The sequence below is a fragment of the Muntiacus reevesi genome, chromosome 9 (assembly GCF_963930625.1).
Source record: "Muntiacus reevesi chromosome 9, mMunRee1.1, whole genome shotgun sequence".
NCBI classification, from domain to species: Eukaryota; Metazoa; Chordata; class Mammalia; order Artiodactyla; family Cervidae; genus Muntiacus; species Muntiacus reevesi.
Genome location: NC_089257.1, coordinates 39278454 through 39296786, shown reverse-complemented (window position 1 = coordinate 39296786; position 18333 = coordinate 39278454). Strand labels below are relative to the sequence as shown.

General features: G+C 46.9%; 1 protein-coding gene across 1 annotated transcript in view; it reads right to left on the bottom strand.

The window, feature by feature from the left end:
* The window catches only part of CLPB (ClpB family mitochondrial disaggregase), a 151511-nt gene extending 135855 nt beyond the window's left edge, over positions 1–15656 (bottom strand). Inside the window, exons 1-2 of the mRNA XM_065943964.1 lie at positions 15196–15656; positions 11357–11408 (exon numbers count right to left, since the gene is read on the bottom strand). Of these exons, the coding sequence (XP_065800036.1) occupies positions 11357–11408; positions 15196–15598 (455 nt within the window). The 5' untranslated portion in view covers positions 15599–15656. The remainder of the gene's footprint in view (positions 1–11356; positions 11409–15195) is intronic.
* Positions 15657–18333: the final 2677 nt, after the last annotated feature.

Genomic DNA, 18333 nt, shown 5'->3' with positions numbered 1-18333 from the left:
TTCTTAAAAAAAGTGGTAAAACTAAGGTGATAGGATATCCACAAGACCAGTATGCAAATGAAAAGATGGTCAATTTTAATTACTCATCAGGGAAATGCAAATTAAAACTATTATCAGCTACCACTACAGATCCACCAGAATGGCTAAAAATAAAATGCCTGACATGGCCAAGACGGTAAAAACTGAATATCCAGAAAATTCTATCCATTATCTTATTTTGCTAGTTCACAGGCAAAAACCTGGTATAATTAACAACATTCAAAAACAACCCCTACTATGCACTGAGCACCTAATAATCTCACTGAATACTCGCAGCAATGGTGTGAGGTAGGTCAATCACCATCCCACTTTGCAGATGAAGAATCTAAGGCTAGAATCTTAGGCTACTTTCCCAAGGTCACAGAGAGTTAACGAATGGCACAGCTGGGATCCAAACCCTGTCTTCTGAGACTCACGACTGGGAATCAAAGCTTGTTTCCTCAGACTCTGAATTCCTTACTGCCAGGATTCCTGCCAATGATATGAAAACTTCTCAGGCAGACCCACTGACAGAGGCACAAGAAGAGAACCACTTTATATGCCTTAGCAGGACTTTGGGCCTGGGACCCTTGTCCAGAGGGAGGAGAGGGAAGGAAGCAGGATGTAGACGAATCTACGTTCAAAAGTGAGATTTTCTGAGAGAGCAGAACTGTGAGGCAAACTGCTACAATGAATACGGTAAACCCATAACATATCAGTTTGACTAATTTTAATATTCTTACATTTCTCTCTGTTCCTCAGTTTCCGGGAAAACTCCTTGGGAAAAAAATCCAACTGGTTCCAGTCATGCCGATAGGATTTGTGTTATGGCCATGGCTGAGCTGGGGCTTTGGAGAAGCAGCACCTGGGCCATAACAATGGTGGTGGGGAGACTGAGCCAGACAGCTGCCCCTGCTGGGGAGCCCTGAGGGACTGCAGTTTTGCGGCTTCACTGCCTCCATGGCTAGATCAGTGCCCAAGAAGATGCTGACACACATAGCTGGTAGGTACTCAGATTGGTTCCCACTGTTTCTCAGCAATCAGAATTGATGTGCTTGCTGAGCACATCAATCCCCTCCCAACCACCCCAACTCAGCTGCTGCTGCTGTCAGAGTAAGACAAAGCTCCCTACAATGGACAGCCCCCAATGCCACGCAAGGCCTGCTTTCTCTCCCAGCTCTTGCCAGGAAAGCTTTTCTTTTCCTTCTTCACCTAGGTTAACTCCTTCACTTCGTACTTGAGCTTCCGCTGGGAATTTTTCCCTGGCCAGAGGAAATCTCTGAGAGACACTTGAGATTCTCTATACCATTCCTTTGCAGCATTTGTCACAGCTGTAATTTCATATTTACATGATTAATGTCTGACTAAGCTTTAAGCTTCATGAGACAAGGTCTGTACATTTTTGGCCTATCACCGATCCATCAGGGCTTAGCACAGTGTCAACACACAGTAGGTGTTATTTGTTGAATAAATAAAAGATTGAATTAAATCACCATTTTAATTTTCTTTTTCCCTAGGGGGATGTCAATTCTTTTCTTTACAAGTTTATTATGACTGTAAATAACTACTAACATTTGCCTAACTCCTACCATTTACAAAACACTTAAAAAATACTCAATAAAAAATATTTGTTTACTATTTATGTGAACAGTGATAAACAACACAGCAATAGTCTGCCACCTCCAAAACTCACAGTAGCGTGTGTGTGTGTGTGTGTGTGTGTGTGTGTGTGTGTGTGCGCGCGCGCATGCGCGCGCAAGAAAAAGAAAAAAGAGAGAGAGAGAAGGAAAGAGATGACCCATCTCAAAAGAGGGTGATAAGTGCTATCACAGAGGAAGTATAAAAGTACTTGGAGGGCTAGGGACGGCTTCCTGGAAGATGTGACACTGATGACCCAAAGGATGAATAATTCTCTAGACCACAGGAGTTCACCCTCCTGGAATTTTCATGAGTTCCTGGGAGGATGGCCTGGCAAGTATCTTACAGTCGAGGTTACTGAGGAAGTTAAGGGACTACTAGCTCCAGACCACACAGCAAGAAGCAGCGGGGCCAGCAGTGGAGGCTCTACCACAGGCTTGGGTTTCCCTTCAGGGGCATCCCTCCTTGCCGCAAGCCACTGCAGGAGGCCCTGGCTGTTCTCTGCTCCTGGGCTTGGCCAACCACCTGATCCTGCGGGGGTTCTCAGCAACGGACTGGCTATTTCCACAACTCACCTACTCATAAAATTCTGAAAAAGCTGCTAGCCCAATCTTCCCCAGTAGTTTTCTATCATCAGGGAGCAAGCAAACAGAGATTCCATAAGTTCACACCTCAGAAGACATGCCAGACCCTGGACCACTCTGCAAAATTGCTAGGCTGGTTAAAGGCCCACTTGAGTAAGCCCTGGAGTTTCAGAGTGTGATCTGGACCGTCCCGCAAAGGGCTCAGATTTCTCTGTAGAGTTTAACACTGAGAACTATATTTCAAAATTCTCAGTGGGAACCCCACTAACAAGATGTGGAAACGAAGATTCAAAAAGGGAAGGTCTGTAATTATTAAGGGCTTCGCTGGTGGCTCAAATGGTAAAGAATCTGTCTGCAGTGTATGAGAACTGGGTTCAATCCCTGGGATCGGGAAGATCTCCTGGAGAAGGGAATGGCTACCCACTCCAGTATTTTTGCCTGGAGAACACCATGGACACAGGAGCCCGGTGGGCTACAGTCCATGGGGTCACAAAGAATCAGACATGACTAAGCGACTAACACTTTAACTTTTATTTTCCCATGATCTCTTAAGAATCCCAGAGAAGTAGCTGTGACAGAAGTGGAACTTATGTCTTCTAATTCTAAAATCCTTGTACTTTTTTTTGCAGCATTATGCTGCCTTCCAACATCCCAGCATTCAAAAAGAAACCTGTGTAGCTTATACCTTAGCATTCAAGAAACATTCATAAGCTTCAAATTACAAGAGTGATGCCAGTGAGGCCTTGACCTTTGGTCTAGAATAAAGCTTTTGTTTCAACCTATTGCAAGCCACAAGAACATTTACATACTTACTGGTTAAGAGAGCTGGATGTTTTGGTTGCTCTCATGCCATCATTAATATTTTCCCATCCAGCCAAAGTGATACAACAATCGATAAACAGCCTCTCAGAGGCCCCGAGACAGCTGAATGTATTTACCAGCCAGGGTGTTTGTTAATTAGATAAAATCCTTGGATCAATGTGCAGAACATTTACCTATATTGGAGCTAAGCACATTCTGGACACCTTAATCTGGGCACAATGACAGCAAGTGCCTCAAGCCCCAAGCTGGGGCATCCGGGGACAAGAATCAAACCAAGCCATCAATGCAAAGCTAAAATAAATATGTTTGGCCTCCAACAAAACCCAACCCCTTCTTCTTTCCTGCATTGCAAATCAAATCAGACTTTTTTTCCAAAGGTACCTAGTAAACAAGTTTTAGCTGGTATGAAGTACTTTAACGTCTAGAACCATCAAACCAGAAATCAAAACAAGATGTCAAAACAATCTCTAGACTGATCTTTGAAGCAGCATGGCATGTACTGCAGAAGAGTCAGAAAGACCCATTCAACTGTCTACTTAACATCTCCACTTGAATGTCTCACTGAAATGTTAAATTCAACATGTTCAAAACTGAACTCAATCTCTTTCTCCCAACCCAGTCCTCCTCCCACAGCAGCTTCATCTCAGAAAATAGCAACAGCATCTCCACAGCTGATTCAAGCCAGAAAACAGAAATTCATTCGTAACACCTTCTTCTCCCTAATCAACCATATGCAAATTCATTCATTCAAGATTCACCTACTGAGTACCTCCTACGTACCAGGAACTGATGCTGTTCTAAACATCACCAAGTCCTGTCTAGTTTACCTTCTCCATCTCTGCTACTGACACCTTACTCCAAGTCACCACCTGCCACCATCCTTTCTGGTCTGGACTACTCCAGTCACTATCAACTGGTTTTCCTGCATCCACCGCAGCTCCCTATCAATCTATTCTCCATGGAGCAGCCAGGGTGATCTTTTAAAATTACAGATCTAGATCATGTCACCACATCTCTCTCTCTCTCTCTCTCTTTCTGTCACATACACACACCTTCAAATTCTTCAATGGCTGCCCACTGCTCTTAGTAAAAATAAAAAACATTAACATAGCCAACAGATCCAGTGTGATATGGTCCTTGCTTAACTCCCCAATCTTATTTCATGCCCTTTCCCACTTACAGTCTGGACTTCTCTCAATTCCTTTGCATCTTTTCTTGACTCAGGGCCTACTGTTCTTTTAAGTCAATATTCTTCTAGCTTTCTCTTTATCTTTCAGAGTTCACTTCAACCTCACTCAGATGCTTTAGCTTACAGATAACATACCCCTTCTCCACTCCTCCCATGCTCAAGACTAGATTCCCAAGTGTCTTGTGCTTCACTTTTTAACAAAGTTTTACTGAGATATAATTCACACACCATAAAATCCATCTATTAAAAGTGCACAACTTGATTTTAGTAGATTCAGAGTTCTGTGATCTTGACTACCAACCCCAGAACATTTTCATTAGCCCCCCAAAAAAACTCGGGACCCATTAGCAGTCACTCCCTATTCCCTCCCAACCCCAGCCTCTCCAGTCACTGGCAATCACCAATCTATCTCCAGTCACTGGCAATCACCAATCTACTTTCTGTCTCTATAGATTTGTCTATTCTGGACATCTTATATAAACTGAATCATATAATATGTGGCCTCTTGTGTCTGGCTTCTTTCACTTAGCATGATTTCAAGGTTCTTTAATGTAGCATACATGCAGTATCTGTATTGATAAATAATATTCCACTGTATGCCTATATCGTACTTATATTTACCCACTGATCAGTTAAAGGACTTTGGGGCTATTTCCCTCTTTAGGCTATTATGAATAATGCTGCTATTAACATTCTTGTACCAAGTGCATTCATGTACGCTTTCATTTTTCTGGAGTACACACCTAGGAGTAGACTTGCTGGGTCATATGTTTAATGTTTTGAAGAACTGCCAATTGCTTTCCAAAGCAATTACACCATTTCACATCCCCACCAGCAATATTTAAGGGTTCCAACTTTTCCACATCCTTACCAACACTTGCTATTATCTATCTTTCTGATTACAGTCATCCTGATATGTGAGAAGTGGTATCTCATTGTGGCTTTGATTAGTATTAAATATCCCCAGAGAAGGGAATGATTGGCCACCCCAGTATTCTTGTCTGGAGAATCCCATGGACAGAAGAGCCTGGTGGGCTACAGTACATGGGGTCTCAAAGAGTCAGACACGATGGAGTGACTAAGCATAAGCACCCTAATACTAATGATGCTGAGCATCTTTTCATGCGCTTATTGGTCAATTTGAATATCTTCTTTGGAGAAACTATTCGAATCCTTTGTCCACTTTTATATTGAGCTATCTTTTTTTTTACCGTTGAGCTTCCGTATTCTGAATACGTATCTCTTACTAATTTGTAAATTTTTTTCCCTTACTGTGGGAGAGACTTTTCACCTTGAAAGTGTCCTTTGAACACAAACATTTTTACTTTTGAAGTCCAATTTATCTCATTTTCTCTTTGATTTCCTGTGCTTTTGGTGCCATATCTAAGAAGGCTTGCCTAGCCCACAGTCACAAAGATTTACTTCTGTTTTCTTCTTTTATAGAGTTTTATAGTTTTAGCTCTTACATTTAGATCTATGATCCATTTTAATTTTTGTGTATGATGAGGCAGGGCTACAGTTATATTTTTTTACATGGAGATATCTAGTTTTCCCAGCACCATTTGTTGAAAGGGCAAACTACTTCATTTTTAAGTACGTAACTATAACTGCATAGTCACCTGGCTCCCAGTTAGACTGTAAGTACCAGGAGGGCAGGAACTGTGCCCATCCTGTTCACCACTGTATCTCCAGCACTCAATCCAACACCTATCTCCTAATAAGCACTCAGATATTTTGGCTGAACTAATGAAATACTTTTATTATTTACAATAAACACGAGCAACTCTGTTTTGAGTTACAGGTATTATCATTTCCACATTACTTAGGCTTACAGAAGTTACTTGTGCCTTGTTCTGCTGGTCCTCAATGTTCCACTGAGGTGTTCCATCCTCACCTGAGAAGCAGGTTAGTGAGCTCCTCAGAGCAAGGACTGCTTCTCCTTCCTCATTTTGTTGCCACCAACACAAATTCAGCTCAGGGCTAGGCACAAGAGACAGGCTGGACAGACGAGTGACGGAGGGACGAATGGACAATGCTCTCCATAACCAGGGCCCTACTCATCTCCACTCTCCCGGTGGCCGACTCTGATCCAGCACCACCACACAATTTAACGGTACACAGCTCGCCCTCCTCACCACACTCAGGCTCTTTCTTGCCTCAGCACTATCACTTACACTGTTCCTTTTGCCTAGAATGCCTTTGCCTTCTATTTGCTAAACACTCCTAATACTTTAAGACTCTGATCAGGCGTCATTTCCTCTGGTCTGCCAGGTAGACGAGGCCCACATGCTGGGCTCCTGTCTCAGCACTATGAGTGGAGACAACCTAAGGACCTACATAGTGGCTGGAAAGCACGGTGTCTGTCCATGAATCCTCGGGGCAAGAATGCTGGAGTGGGCAGCCACTCCCTTCTCCAGGGGATCTTCCCGACCAGGAACTGAACCTGGGTCTCCTGCACCGCAGGTGGACTCTTCATCATCAGAGCCACCAGGGAAGCCCTCTTGTCTCAGCACAGATCATGCTGCATTACCACCGTCTTCCGCAGACTCCTTAACTGAGGGCAAGAAGCATGCCTGGTCAGTTGTCCCCGATGCCAAGTAAACCGCCCAGCATGTGGCAGGTGCTCAGTAAGCTTTCATCAAACGAACAAATGAATCCTGGAGAGAAAGGGCAGGCAGTCTGAAGTTCAAGACTGATACCACCATACTTCCTTCATTTAAAAAATGCTTGTGCCGATGGAAACAACTTGAGTTAAGCACTCAGCAGAGGCCTAGCTCCCTGCTGGGAGAAGGGCAGTGGGTAGGGGTATAGTCTTTCACCCAAATTTGTCCGGAAAGAAATGTGATCTCTGTGGCGAGGACAGGAGGCCTCACTTCTCCCAGCCCCAACAGCTCCTCACTCGGCTCTGTCCGATCCGGGACAGATGTGCCTTCAGATTGCCCTGTGCCCTAGGTTTCGGTTGAGTGGTCCCTGAGTCCAGAGCCACGCTCGGCTGTGGGCTGAGCCCAGGAGCAGGGCCACCTGCTCGTGCTGCTGACAGGTGGGATAGGGGCCTCAGAACCAGGATTCCACTCCTGAAGAGCCAGAGCTGCACTTGCAAACAATGTTTAAGTGCCTTGGGGGAAGAAGGAAACAGCTGCACACAAAGAGAAAGGAGAGGACGACGGGAAGGAAAAGAGATCCAGCCTCCTTCTGACATAGCCAGCTGGAGTCTGAAAATAAGACTCTGGACTGCCTGCTTCCGGTTTGCTGGAAAGTCAGTAAAAAGTAGCTTTCCCCAACTTTCACTGTACTGGAAAAGAGGATAAGACATGTGTGGAACCAGACCTTGTCCCTGCCATGGGGAGGCACACAATCCAGTGGTTTAAGGTGAAGGCCAGCCCAGCCCTCCTTAATATAAAGAAGAACATGGTGAGTGGCAGAACCTTCCCTGTGCCTTTAGCCAGGCAGGCCCACACCATGAATGGTTAGCCAGCTCCACGTAAAACAGGTAACGGTGCCCACACTTCAGAGCTGTTGGTCTGATCATCTCACACTGCCTGAGGATCCCTCATCTGTTCCTGATTTGGGTAGAGTGTGAGCCACGCTGGTTTTCCTGTTCATGGGCTGAGTGCCTCCTCAGTTCTGATGTTCAGCCCAGCTTCTCCCACCTGACCTCCAACTTCTTTTCTAGCAAAGCAGTCTTCTGCACAGCTGGCCCGGCTCTTCCTAGATGACCTGGCCACCAACCCCTCCCCGCGCCTCCACCCCAGGCCAGCAGAAGGTGCAGGGCAACGGGCAGATCACATTCAGCTGGGAGGAGTCTGCAGTACTTGAGCAGAGGCTGGGAGGCTTTAAGAAAAGGTGTAAGGAGCACAGTGTACACACAGTAGTCTGTGTGGAGGGCCCACACCTAGAACCCAGAAACTGCAGATTCGAGAGTATCCTTAAAGAAGATGATGAAACTCCCCACCTCCGAACAGAAGAGCTTTGGATTGCTTCCCTCACTATCAAGAGCTCTCCCAAGGCTCTAGGAAAGTAGGGGGTCATCAAGGCAGAGGCATACATAGCCCAGAACCCAGAGAGGGACAGGAGAAAAGGAGGGGAGAGACAGCATTACTCCAGGTCTGAGTTTTATTCCAAATACTGATTTGACCACACAGATCATACACATGATGACCCAACTGTGTATAAACTATGAGTAAATATTTTTTCAAAATTGAGAATGGGATTCTATCCTGGTATTAGCAGCTCTGTTGGGCAGAGCTAAAGGCCAGGACACAGATGGGAAAACTTAACGGTAGTGTCAAGCACCTGTGCAGAGTCTAGGATGTAAAAAGCCTAAACAAACAAGGACCTATGGTAGGAATTCAAGGAAGTTTCCTTCAAGCAAGGGTGGTCAGGCTCCCCCCACTCCTTCCCGTAGGACCAACTCTCTGAGCAGGAAGAGCTGTGATTAACAGGTCACATGTTTGTTTCCTTGAGACCACATGATGAAGGTGAGGGGAAACTGTCAGTTCTGAGGGGCTGGGTCTGTGCCTTGCTCATCTCTGCCTCCCTCACAAGGGTTGAAGGGAGATTCTGACTGAGTCTTCATGATCGAGAGAGACAGGACAAGAGGAGGCAGGAGAAAAGCGGGTTAAAGACTGGGGACACACAGGGAAATCCTTGTAGACACTAGTCACATAGGCAAGAACAAATGTTCTGAACCACACACATACCATAAATTCAATCATTTTCTGTAATTTGAGGGTGGGAGGTTTAATAGTTGTTAAGAAAAATGTGTATGTGAACGAGCTAAATCAATCAGCCCTTGGAGACTAAGTGAAAGAGGAAAGGAATACGTCAAGGCTATATATTGTCCCCCTGATTATTTAATTTCTATGCAGAGTACATTATGCAAAATGCCAGACTGGATGAAGCACAAGCTGGAATCAAGATTGCAGGAAGAAATATCAATAACCGCAGATATGCAGAAAGTGAAGAACTAAAGAGCCTCTTGATGAAGGTGAAAGAGAAGAGTGAAAAAGTTGCCTTAAAAGTCAACATTCAAAAACTGAAGATCATGGCATCCAGTCCCATCACTTCAAATAAATGGGGAAATAATGGAAACAGTGACAGACTTTATTTTCTTGGGCTTCAAAATCACCTCGGCTGGTGACCACAGTCACAAAATCAAAAGATGCTTGCTCCTTGGAAGAAAAGCTATGACAAATCTAGACAACATACAGAGACATTACTTTGCTGACAAAGGTGAGTATAGTTAAAGGTGTGGTTCTTGCAGTAGTCATGTACAGATGTGAGAGTTGGACCATAAAGAAGGCTGAGCGCTAAAGAACTGATGCTTTTAAACTGCAGTGCCGGAGAAGACTCTTCACAGTCCCTTGGACTGCAAGGAAATCAAACCACTGAATCCTAAAGGAAATCAACCCTGAATATTCATGGGAAAGACTGATGCTGAAGCGCCAGTACTTTGGCTACCTGATGAGAAGAGCTGACTCAATTGGAAAAGACCCTGATGCTGAGAAAGACTGAAGGCAGGAAGAGAAGGGGACGACAGAGGATGAGATGGTTGGATGGCATCACCAACTCAATGGATATGAGTTCAAGAAAACTCCAGGAGATAATGAACGACAGGAAACCTGGTGTGCTGCAGTTCATGGGTTCGCAGAGTCGGACACGACTGAGTGACTGAACAAAACTCAGCCTCCCCTGGTAAGGAACAGGTGCTTTCACAGCCCTGCTGCTCTGCACATGCATGGCTTATCCTGGCTTGCCAGAGGAAAGCAGGAGCCTGGCAGCAGTCACCTAGCAGTCATCAACAGGTGACTAAAGGGCCAGCAAAGGCCTTAAATGAGGGCACAGCCAGCTGCCACCCCGTCATGCCACCATACTGCAGCAGAAGGAAACGAGGATCTTATGTTTCTGGGGGAATGAATATGCCATGCCCTGCCTGCAGTTATGAATGGCTCTTATAACAGCAAGCTGACATCTGTGCTTGGTTTTTAAGATGCATCATCGCATGTTTATTAAACTACTGCTCCATCATATTTATTTGGCTACGAAACAACTCCCAGCCCATACTTCCAAAAGTGGTTTATTAAAAACTAAGCCTTGAACATTAATACTCAAAAGCACCCTTGAGAGTCAATAATAATACGGCAGATAAAATGAAAGGGAATCAAAGCAGTAAGTCTTGATGGGGGTTGTGACTGCCTTTCAACACTTTCTTGCATGTTCAGGCAGCTGGAGTGGGGAAGAGCACCATGGGTGTGTGGCGCTGGGTGCAGTGATAGCCACTCCAGTTACCTAATTTCCTGTCTAAAATGTGGACATGGTGGCAGGGAAGGGAGGGTGTCCCATGGCCAGCTCTACACAAAAGGCAGTAAGAAAAAAAAAAAAAAAGGCCAAAGTTCGGGCTAATGCTGGGCACCAAGTTTCACCAAGGATGAAGCCTCTGCCCCTAACTAATAGTCCCATGTCAGAGCATCCATCCAGGACAGACTCTATTCTGCCCCGGCACCCGGCTGAGGCCTGGATTAAGTCCTGTCCCTGCACAGGAACAAGCCTCTGATCTAACTGACCAGTGGTCGCTAGGGGAACAGATGAGCTAGGGAAGCTGGAGAAATGTAGTCAGCCCCCGGGCAGGCACCCAGCATGGGCACCCAGCCCTGCAGGCAGGTGGCTCTGGCAGAAAGATCTCTTCCAGCTCCCTCTCAAATCTCCAAGTGTCTCCACTGTTGCCCACGCGCACTCCATCCAGTCAATAGACAATTATCTGTGGCCAATCCCACAGAGAAACAAGAACAAAGTGGAAGATTCACCGAGGAATCCACAAGATGTAGGAGGGATCCCAAACCATGCCCTGAGAAGAACAGAACAACTGAGGGATCAGGGCTGTCTGGAGCCAGAAAAAAAGACACAGGGGCTGACTCTCTACCTTAAGATATCTAAGGGCTGACCTGGGCCAAAGGAGCCCAAGTGACTCACTGACTACAAGGAAGTCACAGGGTTCGGTTCCCAGCTCAGTGTGAGGATTTCTTCCCAGGCAGTCACCGCCAGAGCAAGGGCCCCACTCCACTCAGGCCTCCTGCACGAGAGAGCAAGGTCTGGGTCTGATACTCACCTGCTGACTTCTTGGACATTGTTGGCTCGAGCAGCTTCCATCAGGGCTGCATCTGAAGAGAGAGGGGCACCAATCAGATCCCTGACCAGGACCTAACCCTCAGAGCTTCCTGGAGGGCCCAGAAAGACAGTGGAAGTAAAGGCACTTCAGATACATGGGCTTTAACAAGTGAAAAGATGCCAAGCTATACAACGAGACAGCTAGTCCTCCTCTGCCCACATGAAAGCCTCTGTTAACCACTTGTCTTCCACATCTTTCTATCAGAGCCCAGACTCAGAACTCTTACCACACAGGTGATCCAAGGAATGTGTTAGTACCACGTGTGGCCTACAGTAAACACTCAGTGTGTGAACGCCTTCACCCTTCACCAGCTATAAAGCTCTGCAGGTTTATGTAACTATCACACATTATTAATTATCCCCCTACCTTGCCCCACTTTCTCTTCCAACTTCAGTTTCTCAGCCTAGTTTTGAATCTTGATGTTACACGTCACAAACCTAGCAGGACAGGATAAGGAAGAGCAGGCAGGGGTGTGGACCCCTCCGAGAGTGGAGAGAGCCTCGACCAGGAGCCAGGCTCCACCATACCCTGTCCACTATTCACCATGTGCTGTGGCAACCTTTAACCCCTCAACGCCAACCTCCTTGACTATAAAGCAGAGGCAGTAATCCCTGCTCTGACAGCCTTACAAGGATGCTAAAGAAATAACAGCTGAAAAACCTGCAAACATCCCAGTGCCAAATCCAAAGAAGGAAGAACCAAAGCAGAGGATTCCAATCAATCCCTTAGGAATCACCAGGCCTAGTAGAAAAGCGATGGCACGCTTGGCCTGGCCTGGGCAGCGTGCGGGCTGTTGGCACCACCTTGTGGCCATGAGGAAAAGCTGTCAACAGCAGAGGCACATTCTCTCTCCCAGGGGCTGCAACACTCTGAGCTCAGCTGGTCCTGAGCTCCAGTGATGGGCACCAGACTGACTCAGACCAGCCCCGTCTCAGGGAGCTCTCAGTCCAGCCAAGAGAGTCACCACGTGAAAAAGACAGGAAGCACTGGGGCAGGGTGGAATAGCAGACCTGGGTCTGGTCCTAACTCTGCCACTTACTTGTTTATTACCTGGCTCACTCACCTAACCTCCTGTGTACAATATCCACCTTATCAGACATATGCAAACCAGTCCTGTGGTTCAGACTGATGCACAGGCCTCCACGCCACCTTCAGGCCTAGGCTCCAGGACTAGGTCTTCCTCGGTTCCCCAGCTGTTTCCCCGCACACACCCCGGCATGCTTGGGCAGCCCCCAGCTGGAAGGGGAACAAGCCTTCCTCAGATACTGCTGTATTCTCTCTCCCCTCACTCTTTTAAAAAGAAGTAGCTTCTGCAAGGTCCCAGAGGGAATGAGGAATGAGCCGAGATTAAAACCAGGGTCCCCTGGCTCCTAAAGGGCAGTACTGATTATGCTGCACTAAGGGCCCTGGCTCACAACTCTCAAGTCACAAGGGAACTGGCAAGTCAGAAAGGTTGGGACTGGTCATGGTTTGGTAAACGTCATGTATTTTGGTAAAAAGACCCCAGTGTCTTTTGCTGGGGTTCACATGCCACAGAGTCCAATCTGGAGCCCCCCAAAAACTCTGAGGCAAGACCTTGGACACCTTCTCCCCATCTGTCTAAACCTGCTGGCCTTGGGACATTCCCTGCTCATTAATTTTCCACAGCTTTTCCATCACCTATAGAAGAATTTCAAACCTTCCAAATCCCCTCGCCTGATATCCAGACCCTACTCCATCTGCTCTCACCTCATTTAAAAGACCTCCTCTCCTTCAACCAGGCTGGACAAACTGTTAGCCTCTATACATACTATGCTGACCTGCGTTTCGTTCCTGGAAACATTTGCGTAGAATACAAACCATCTTGAGGAACATTTACTAAGTACCTACGCTAAGTACCAGGGACTATGATGGACAATGCAAAAGTATTAGGGAAAGGAACCGGCATCAACCTGAAAATATCAAGACGCACTCCCTGCTCTCAAGGAGCTCACAGTATCAACTCTCCTTTTCATCTCTTGCCTTATCCTTCAGAACTCAAATTCAAATTCCCCATTCTCAAGGAAGGTCTCCAATCATTCAGGAAGGCTTTCCATGCTGGCCTTCTGATCCCCCAAAACATGCTGTCAGATGACTCACCAGATGCACATGCCTAATGGCCCGCACCGTCCCCTTAATTGGCATTGTGTTAAGTCAGGAGTTCCACATCAAGCTTTAAAGTAGGCGCACAGAGGGTATTCATACCTCTGTGGGTGTGGAAGTGATAGAATCATAGTGTGCCTAAGCTAGAAGAACCCTTAGGAGCTCTGTTTCAACACCCTCATTTTATAGATGAGGAAACAGGACCATGAGGAACAGCAAAAGTCCAAAGTAACGTGGGAATTAAAGGTAGAACAAAACAAAACCCCAGGTGACCTTACTCCCTGCCGAGGCTCTTCCTAAACAGCTGGCCACATCCTGCTGAATAAACAAATGAATGTCAAGGACGTCCCTCCTCTTGGTCCAAAGTCTCAGAGCTTGGGATGCATGGAATCTTGAAACACCAGGCCTCACTCTTCTCTTTGAGGAAGAGCTAAGAATCTGAGTAGCTGGATTCACGTAGGCTAGAAGTCTAGCTCTCTCCTGCTCTCCCAGTCCCTGCTCGGCTCCGTGCACCCAGGGGTGATGCCAATCTGGGTCAGCCAGCCCCCGTGGTTGCTCTGGTTCTCTAGAGAGCCAGCTCCCTGCATTTCTTGTCCTGCCAAATTCCCTACATAGCAAGATCACCTCATGCCTGAGACTAGGCATAGCAGAACCCTAGGAGTCTCCCTGATGAACACAACCACACTGCTGAACTTCAAAAGGAATCAGAATAACAGCACTGTAAGAGTACTGAGAAATCATCCTCCACCTGTGGGAAAACAATCTAGAGAGGAGCAAGCAGAGCCAATGTTGGCACTGAAACCAAGTCTCCTCTTCCCTTCTTAGGCCATGGACCCCAAGGACTGTAGCCTGCCAGGCTCTTCTGTCCATGGAATTTTTTTCAGGCAAGAATACAGAAGCTGGCTGCCATTCTCTACTCCAGGGGATTTTCCCAGACCAGGGATCAAACCCACGTCTCTTGCATCTCTTGTGTCTCCTGCATTAGCAGGTGGATTCTTTACCACTGCACCACATGGGAAGCCAAACAGGAGGTTTCCTGGAGACCTCTTAAAAGAGGAACTGAACCAGGTAGAATGGTAGAGAAATAGGCCACATGCTAATTTCAGATGTTTAGTCCAATGCTCCCATTGTACAGATGGATAAGATGATACTCCAAGAAGGGAGGCTGACCTTTAATAACTGTATTATTATAATACAATAATTATTATTATGGGCTTCCTAGGTGGCGCCAGTGGTAAAGAACCCACATGCCAATGCAGGAGACATAGAAGACGCAGGTTTGATCCCTCAGTAGGGAAGATCCCCTAGAGGAGGGCATGGCAACCCACTCCAGTAGTCTTGCCTGGAGAATCCCATGGACAGAGAAGCCTGGCAGGCTACTGTCCACAGGGTCCCAAAGAGTCGGACACGACTGCAGCGACTAGGCACGCATGCAATTATTATTGTAATACAATAACAGTTGCATAATTTGAGAAATTACACAACTCAGAGGAACTGAGCTCCTCAGCCTGCTCTATGACCAAATTATGTCTGGGTCCCACCAGGACTGAAGCTCTAGTGGTCTAAATCTATAAACAGCTCCCACCCTCCAACCACACGGACTCAGGACCCTCCTCCCGCCTCTCACTTGCACAAAACCAGACTGTTCCGATAATCACCCTTGCTGGACGGGCTCTTGCTGTAACAGTGAACCACCAGCGCCGTGGCCAGGGCCCACACGCCCAATCCGGCTCTGCTGAGGACTCCATTCCAGCTGTCCTGCCCAGGCAGTGTATCTTCGGGGCTGGGAAGGCGTCCCCACGTGGCAGCTGCAAGGCAGGGGGTCTCGGTACGTCCTCTCTGGCGCCCTCCAGTGGCTGCCCCTCCTCCGGTGAGTAGGGCCGGCGACGTTCCATGGCGCCCCCCGACGGCAGCCCTCAGCCACTGAGGCTCCCCGCGGCCCCCGGTGGTCACACTCTCGCCGGTGGCACTTTCGTGGCTCCGGAGCGATGGGGACCTAAGCAGCTGGAGAAGGAGCCGCGGCGCCGGCGCTGTTCTCTTCGACACCAGGGACCCCAGCATCGTGACAGCTGCTTCGATAACCCCCTGGTGCCGGCCCCTGTGCTGACCACTTCCAACATGGCTGCCGCGGCGCGTTCGAAGACGCCGCGGAGTGGAATTACGCACTACCCCACGGGAGTGGTAGTCCCTAACCGTAGATCTTGACGTAGCGGAGGGAGAAATAAACTACATTTCCCAGAAGGCTGTGGAACTTGCGTCATAATGACTGCCGACTTACAGGATCCTGGGGCGTATTGGGAAATGGAGTTTGGACATGGGGGCGTGGCAAGAAGAGAAACACCTAGCAGGGGCCAGGCCATTAGAGTTAAGGTTGGAATCCCAGAGTCTTCTTCCAAGTTTAGCTAAAACTTGAGATGCAATTTCTGAGTTTTGTACATTAAACGGGACTCTTCAGCAGAGGCCAGTCATGAAACTTGTGCTTCTTTTAGGCTATATCTCTTTTTAGCCTGGGACTGATTTTCACAAAGATAGCTAGGGTAACTGGTGCACCTGAAATAGGAATTCCTTTTCTTTTCTCTCTCTCTTTTTGTTTTTTGTACACCGACATCCTTTCTGTTAAAAAGTTGATGCCTAATCTTGCTTTCCCACTTGCCCTATATTTAAGGTGCTTTCATATGTTCTCTCTTTCTCATCCTTGTGGCAGCCGCATAAGGGAAGCTGGGCTAGGACTATTACTCCTGTGTACAGGGAGGGGAATTTAGGCTCAAAAATAAAAGAATTTGTCAATAAATCAATAAATAAAGCTGAAGCCTTCAACTCCAAGCCATCACCCTTTTGATACTTGCACTCCCATCCTGCCCTCATTTCTCCAGATTGAACCCATGAGAAGGTGAAAGATGAAGTGCTTTTTTTTCCTAGGTGAGAAGTGGATTTTTTAGAGAGAAGCACACTCCACAGAGCTCCAGCCTTCTCAGAATCAAGAGCAGCCTTGGGAGAAACACACTGAACAGACTAGAGTGTGGACTGTCGCAGAGGGTATGAGTAGTCTTGAAATGCAGTGTGGTTAGTTTTTATAGGCTGGGTTATTTCACAGGCTAATGAGAAAAGCTGTGCTAAATCTAGACAGCGTATTAAAAGGCAGAGACGTCACTTTGCCAACAAAGATACAAATTGTCAAAGCTATGGTTTTTCCAGTAGTCATGTATGGATGTGAGAGCTGGACAGTAAAGAAGGCTGAGCACTGAAGAATTGATGCTTTTGAACTGTGGTGTTGGAGAAGACTCTTGAGAGTTCCCTGGACTGCAAGGAGATCAAATCAGTCAATCCTAAAAGACACAAATCCTGAATATTCAGGGAAGGATTGATGCTGGAGCTGAAACGCCAATACTTTGGCCACCTGATGTGAAGCGCTGACTCATTGGAAAAGAGCCTGATGCTGGGAAAGATTGAAGGCAGGAGGAGAAGGGGGACAGAGGACAAGATGGCTGGATGGCATCACCAACTCAATGGACATGAGTTTGAGCAACTTCGGGAGATGGTGAAGGAGAGGGAAACCTGGTGTGCTGCAGAGCAACTGAACAACAACGAGGGAGGATTACTCCACCTATTTTGGTGGGGGGTGGTGGGGGTGGAGATTTCCAGGAATTGGGCCACTGCCCACTTTCCGGTCTTTGACTGTTGGCTTTGGAACTGTCCTGGCACTTCTGGGTGTGCCAGTTACCTTGCTGATGTATTAAAATGAGCACATACTGAGGATCCAGGTCTAGTCTAAACTGACTTGTCTGCCGTCTTAGGCCCATTTGATTCTAATCAGTTTATGTTGTGTCCTTGGGCTATGTCATTCTTTCAAAGGTTGTGCCCTGCCCCCTTCCCTCCTGTTTTTACTCAGATTTTACTCCCGTATTCTTACAGGAAGCAGAAGAGCAATGGTCTATCTTCTGTAACTGAGAAGGCTCTTCTTTATACCAGTTCTAGATCCTGTTCCTGCACTTACTTCAGAGTATCAAACCTTCCCAGATGACTCTATTTAAATAAGCTATCTTCCTTTCCACATCTTTATTATCCTGCCTACTTTGTCTTCATATCACCTAGCACTTGACATGTTGTTGTTGTTTAGTTGCTAAGTCATGTCTGACTCTTTTGTGACCTCATAGACTGTAGCCTGAAAACTCCTCTGTCCATGGGATTTCCCAGAAAAGAATACTGGTGTCGACTAAAAAAGATGCACAACCTGAGAGCCTCGAGTTAAGTTTTATTTGGGACAAAATGAGGACTGCAGCCCGGGAGGCAGCACCTCAGATAGCTCTGAGAGATAGCTCCAAAGAGGCAGTCAGTTCAGTTCAGTTCAGTTGCTCAGTCATGTCCGATTCTTTGCAACCCCACAGACTGCAGCACGCCTGGCCTCCCTGTCCATCACCAACTCCTGGAATTTACTCAAACGCATGTCCATTGAGTCGGTGATGCCATCGAACTATCTCATCCTCTGTTGTCCCCTTCTCCTCCCACCTTAAATCTTTCCCAGCATCAGGCTCTTTTCCAGTGAGTCAGCTCTTCACATCAGGTGGCCAAAGTATTGATGTTTCAGCTTCAGCATCAGTCCTTCCAATGAACACCCAGGACTGATTTCCTTTAGGATGGATTGGTTGGATCTCCTTGCAGTCCAAGGGACTCTCAAGAGTCTTATCCAACACCACAGTTCAAAAGTATCAATTCTTCAGTGCTCAGCTTTCCTTATAGTCCAACTCTCACATCCATACATGACTACTGGAAAAAACATAGCCTTGACTAGATGGACC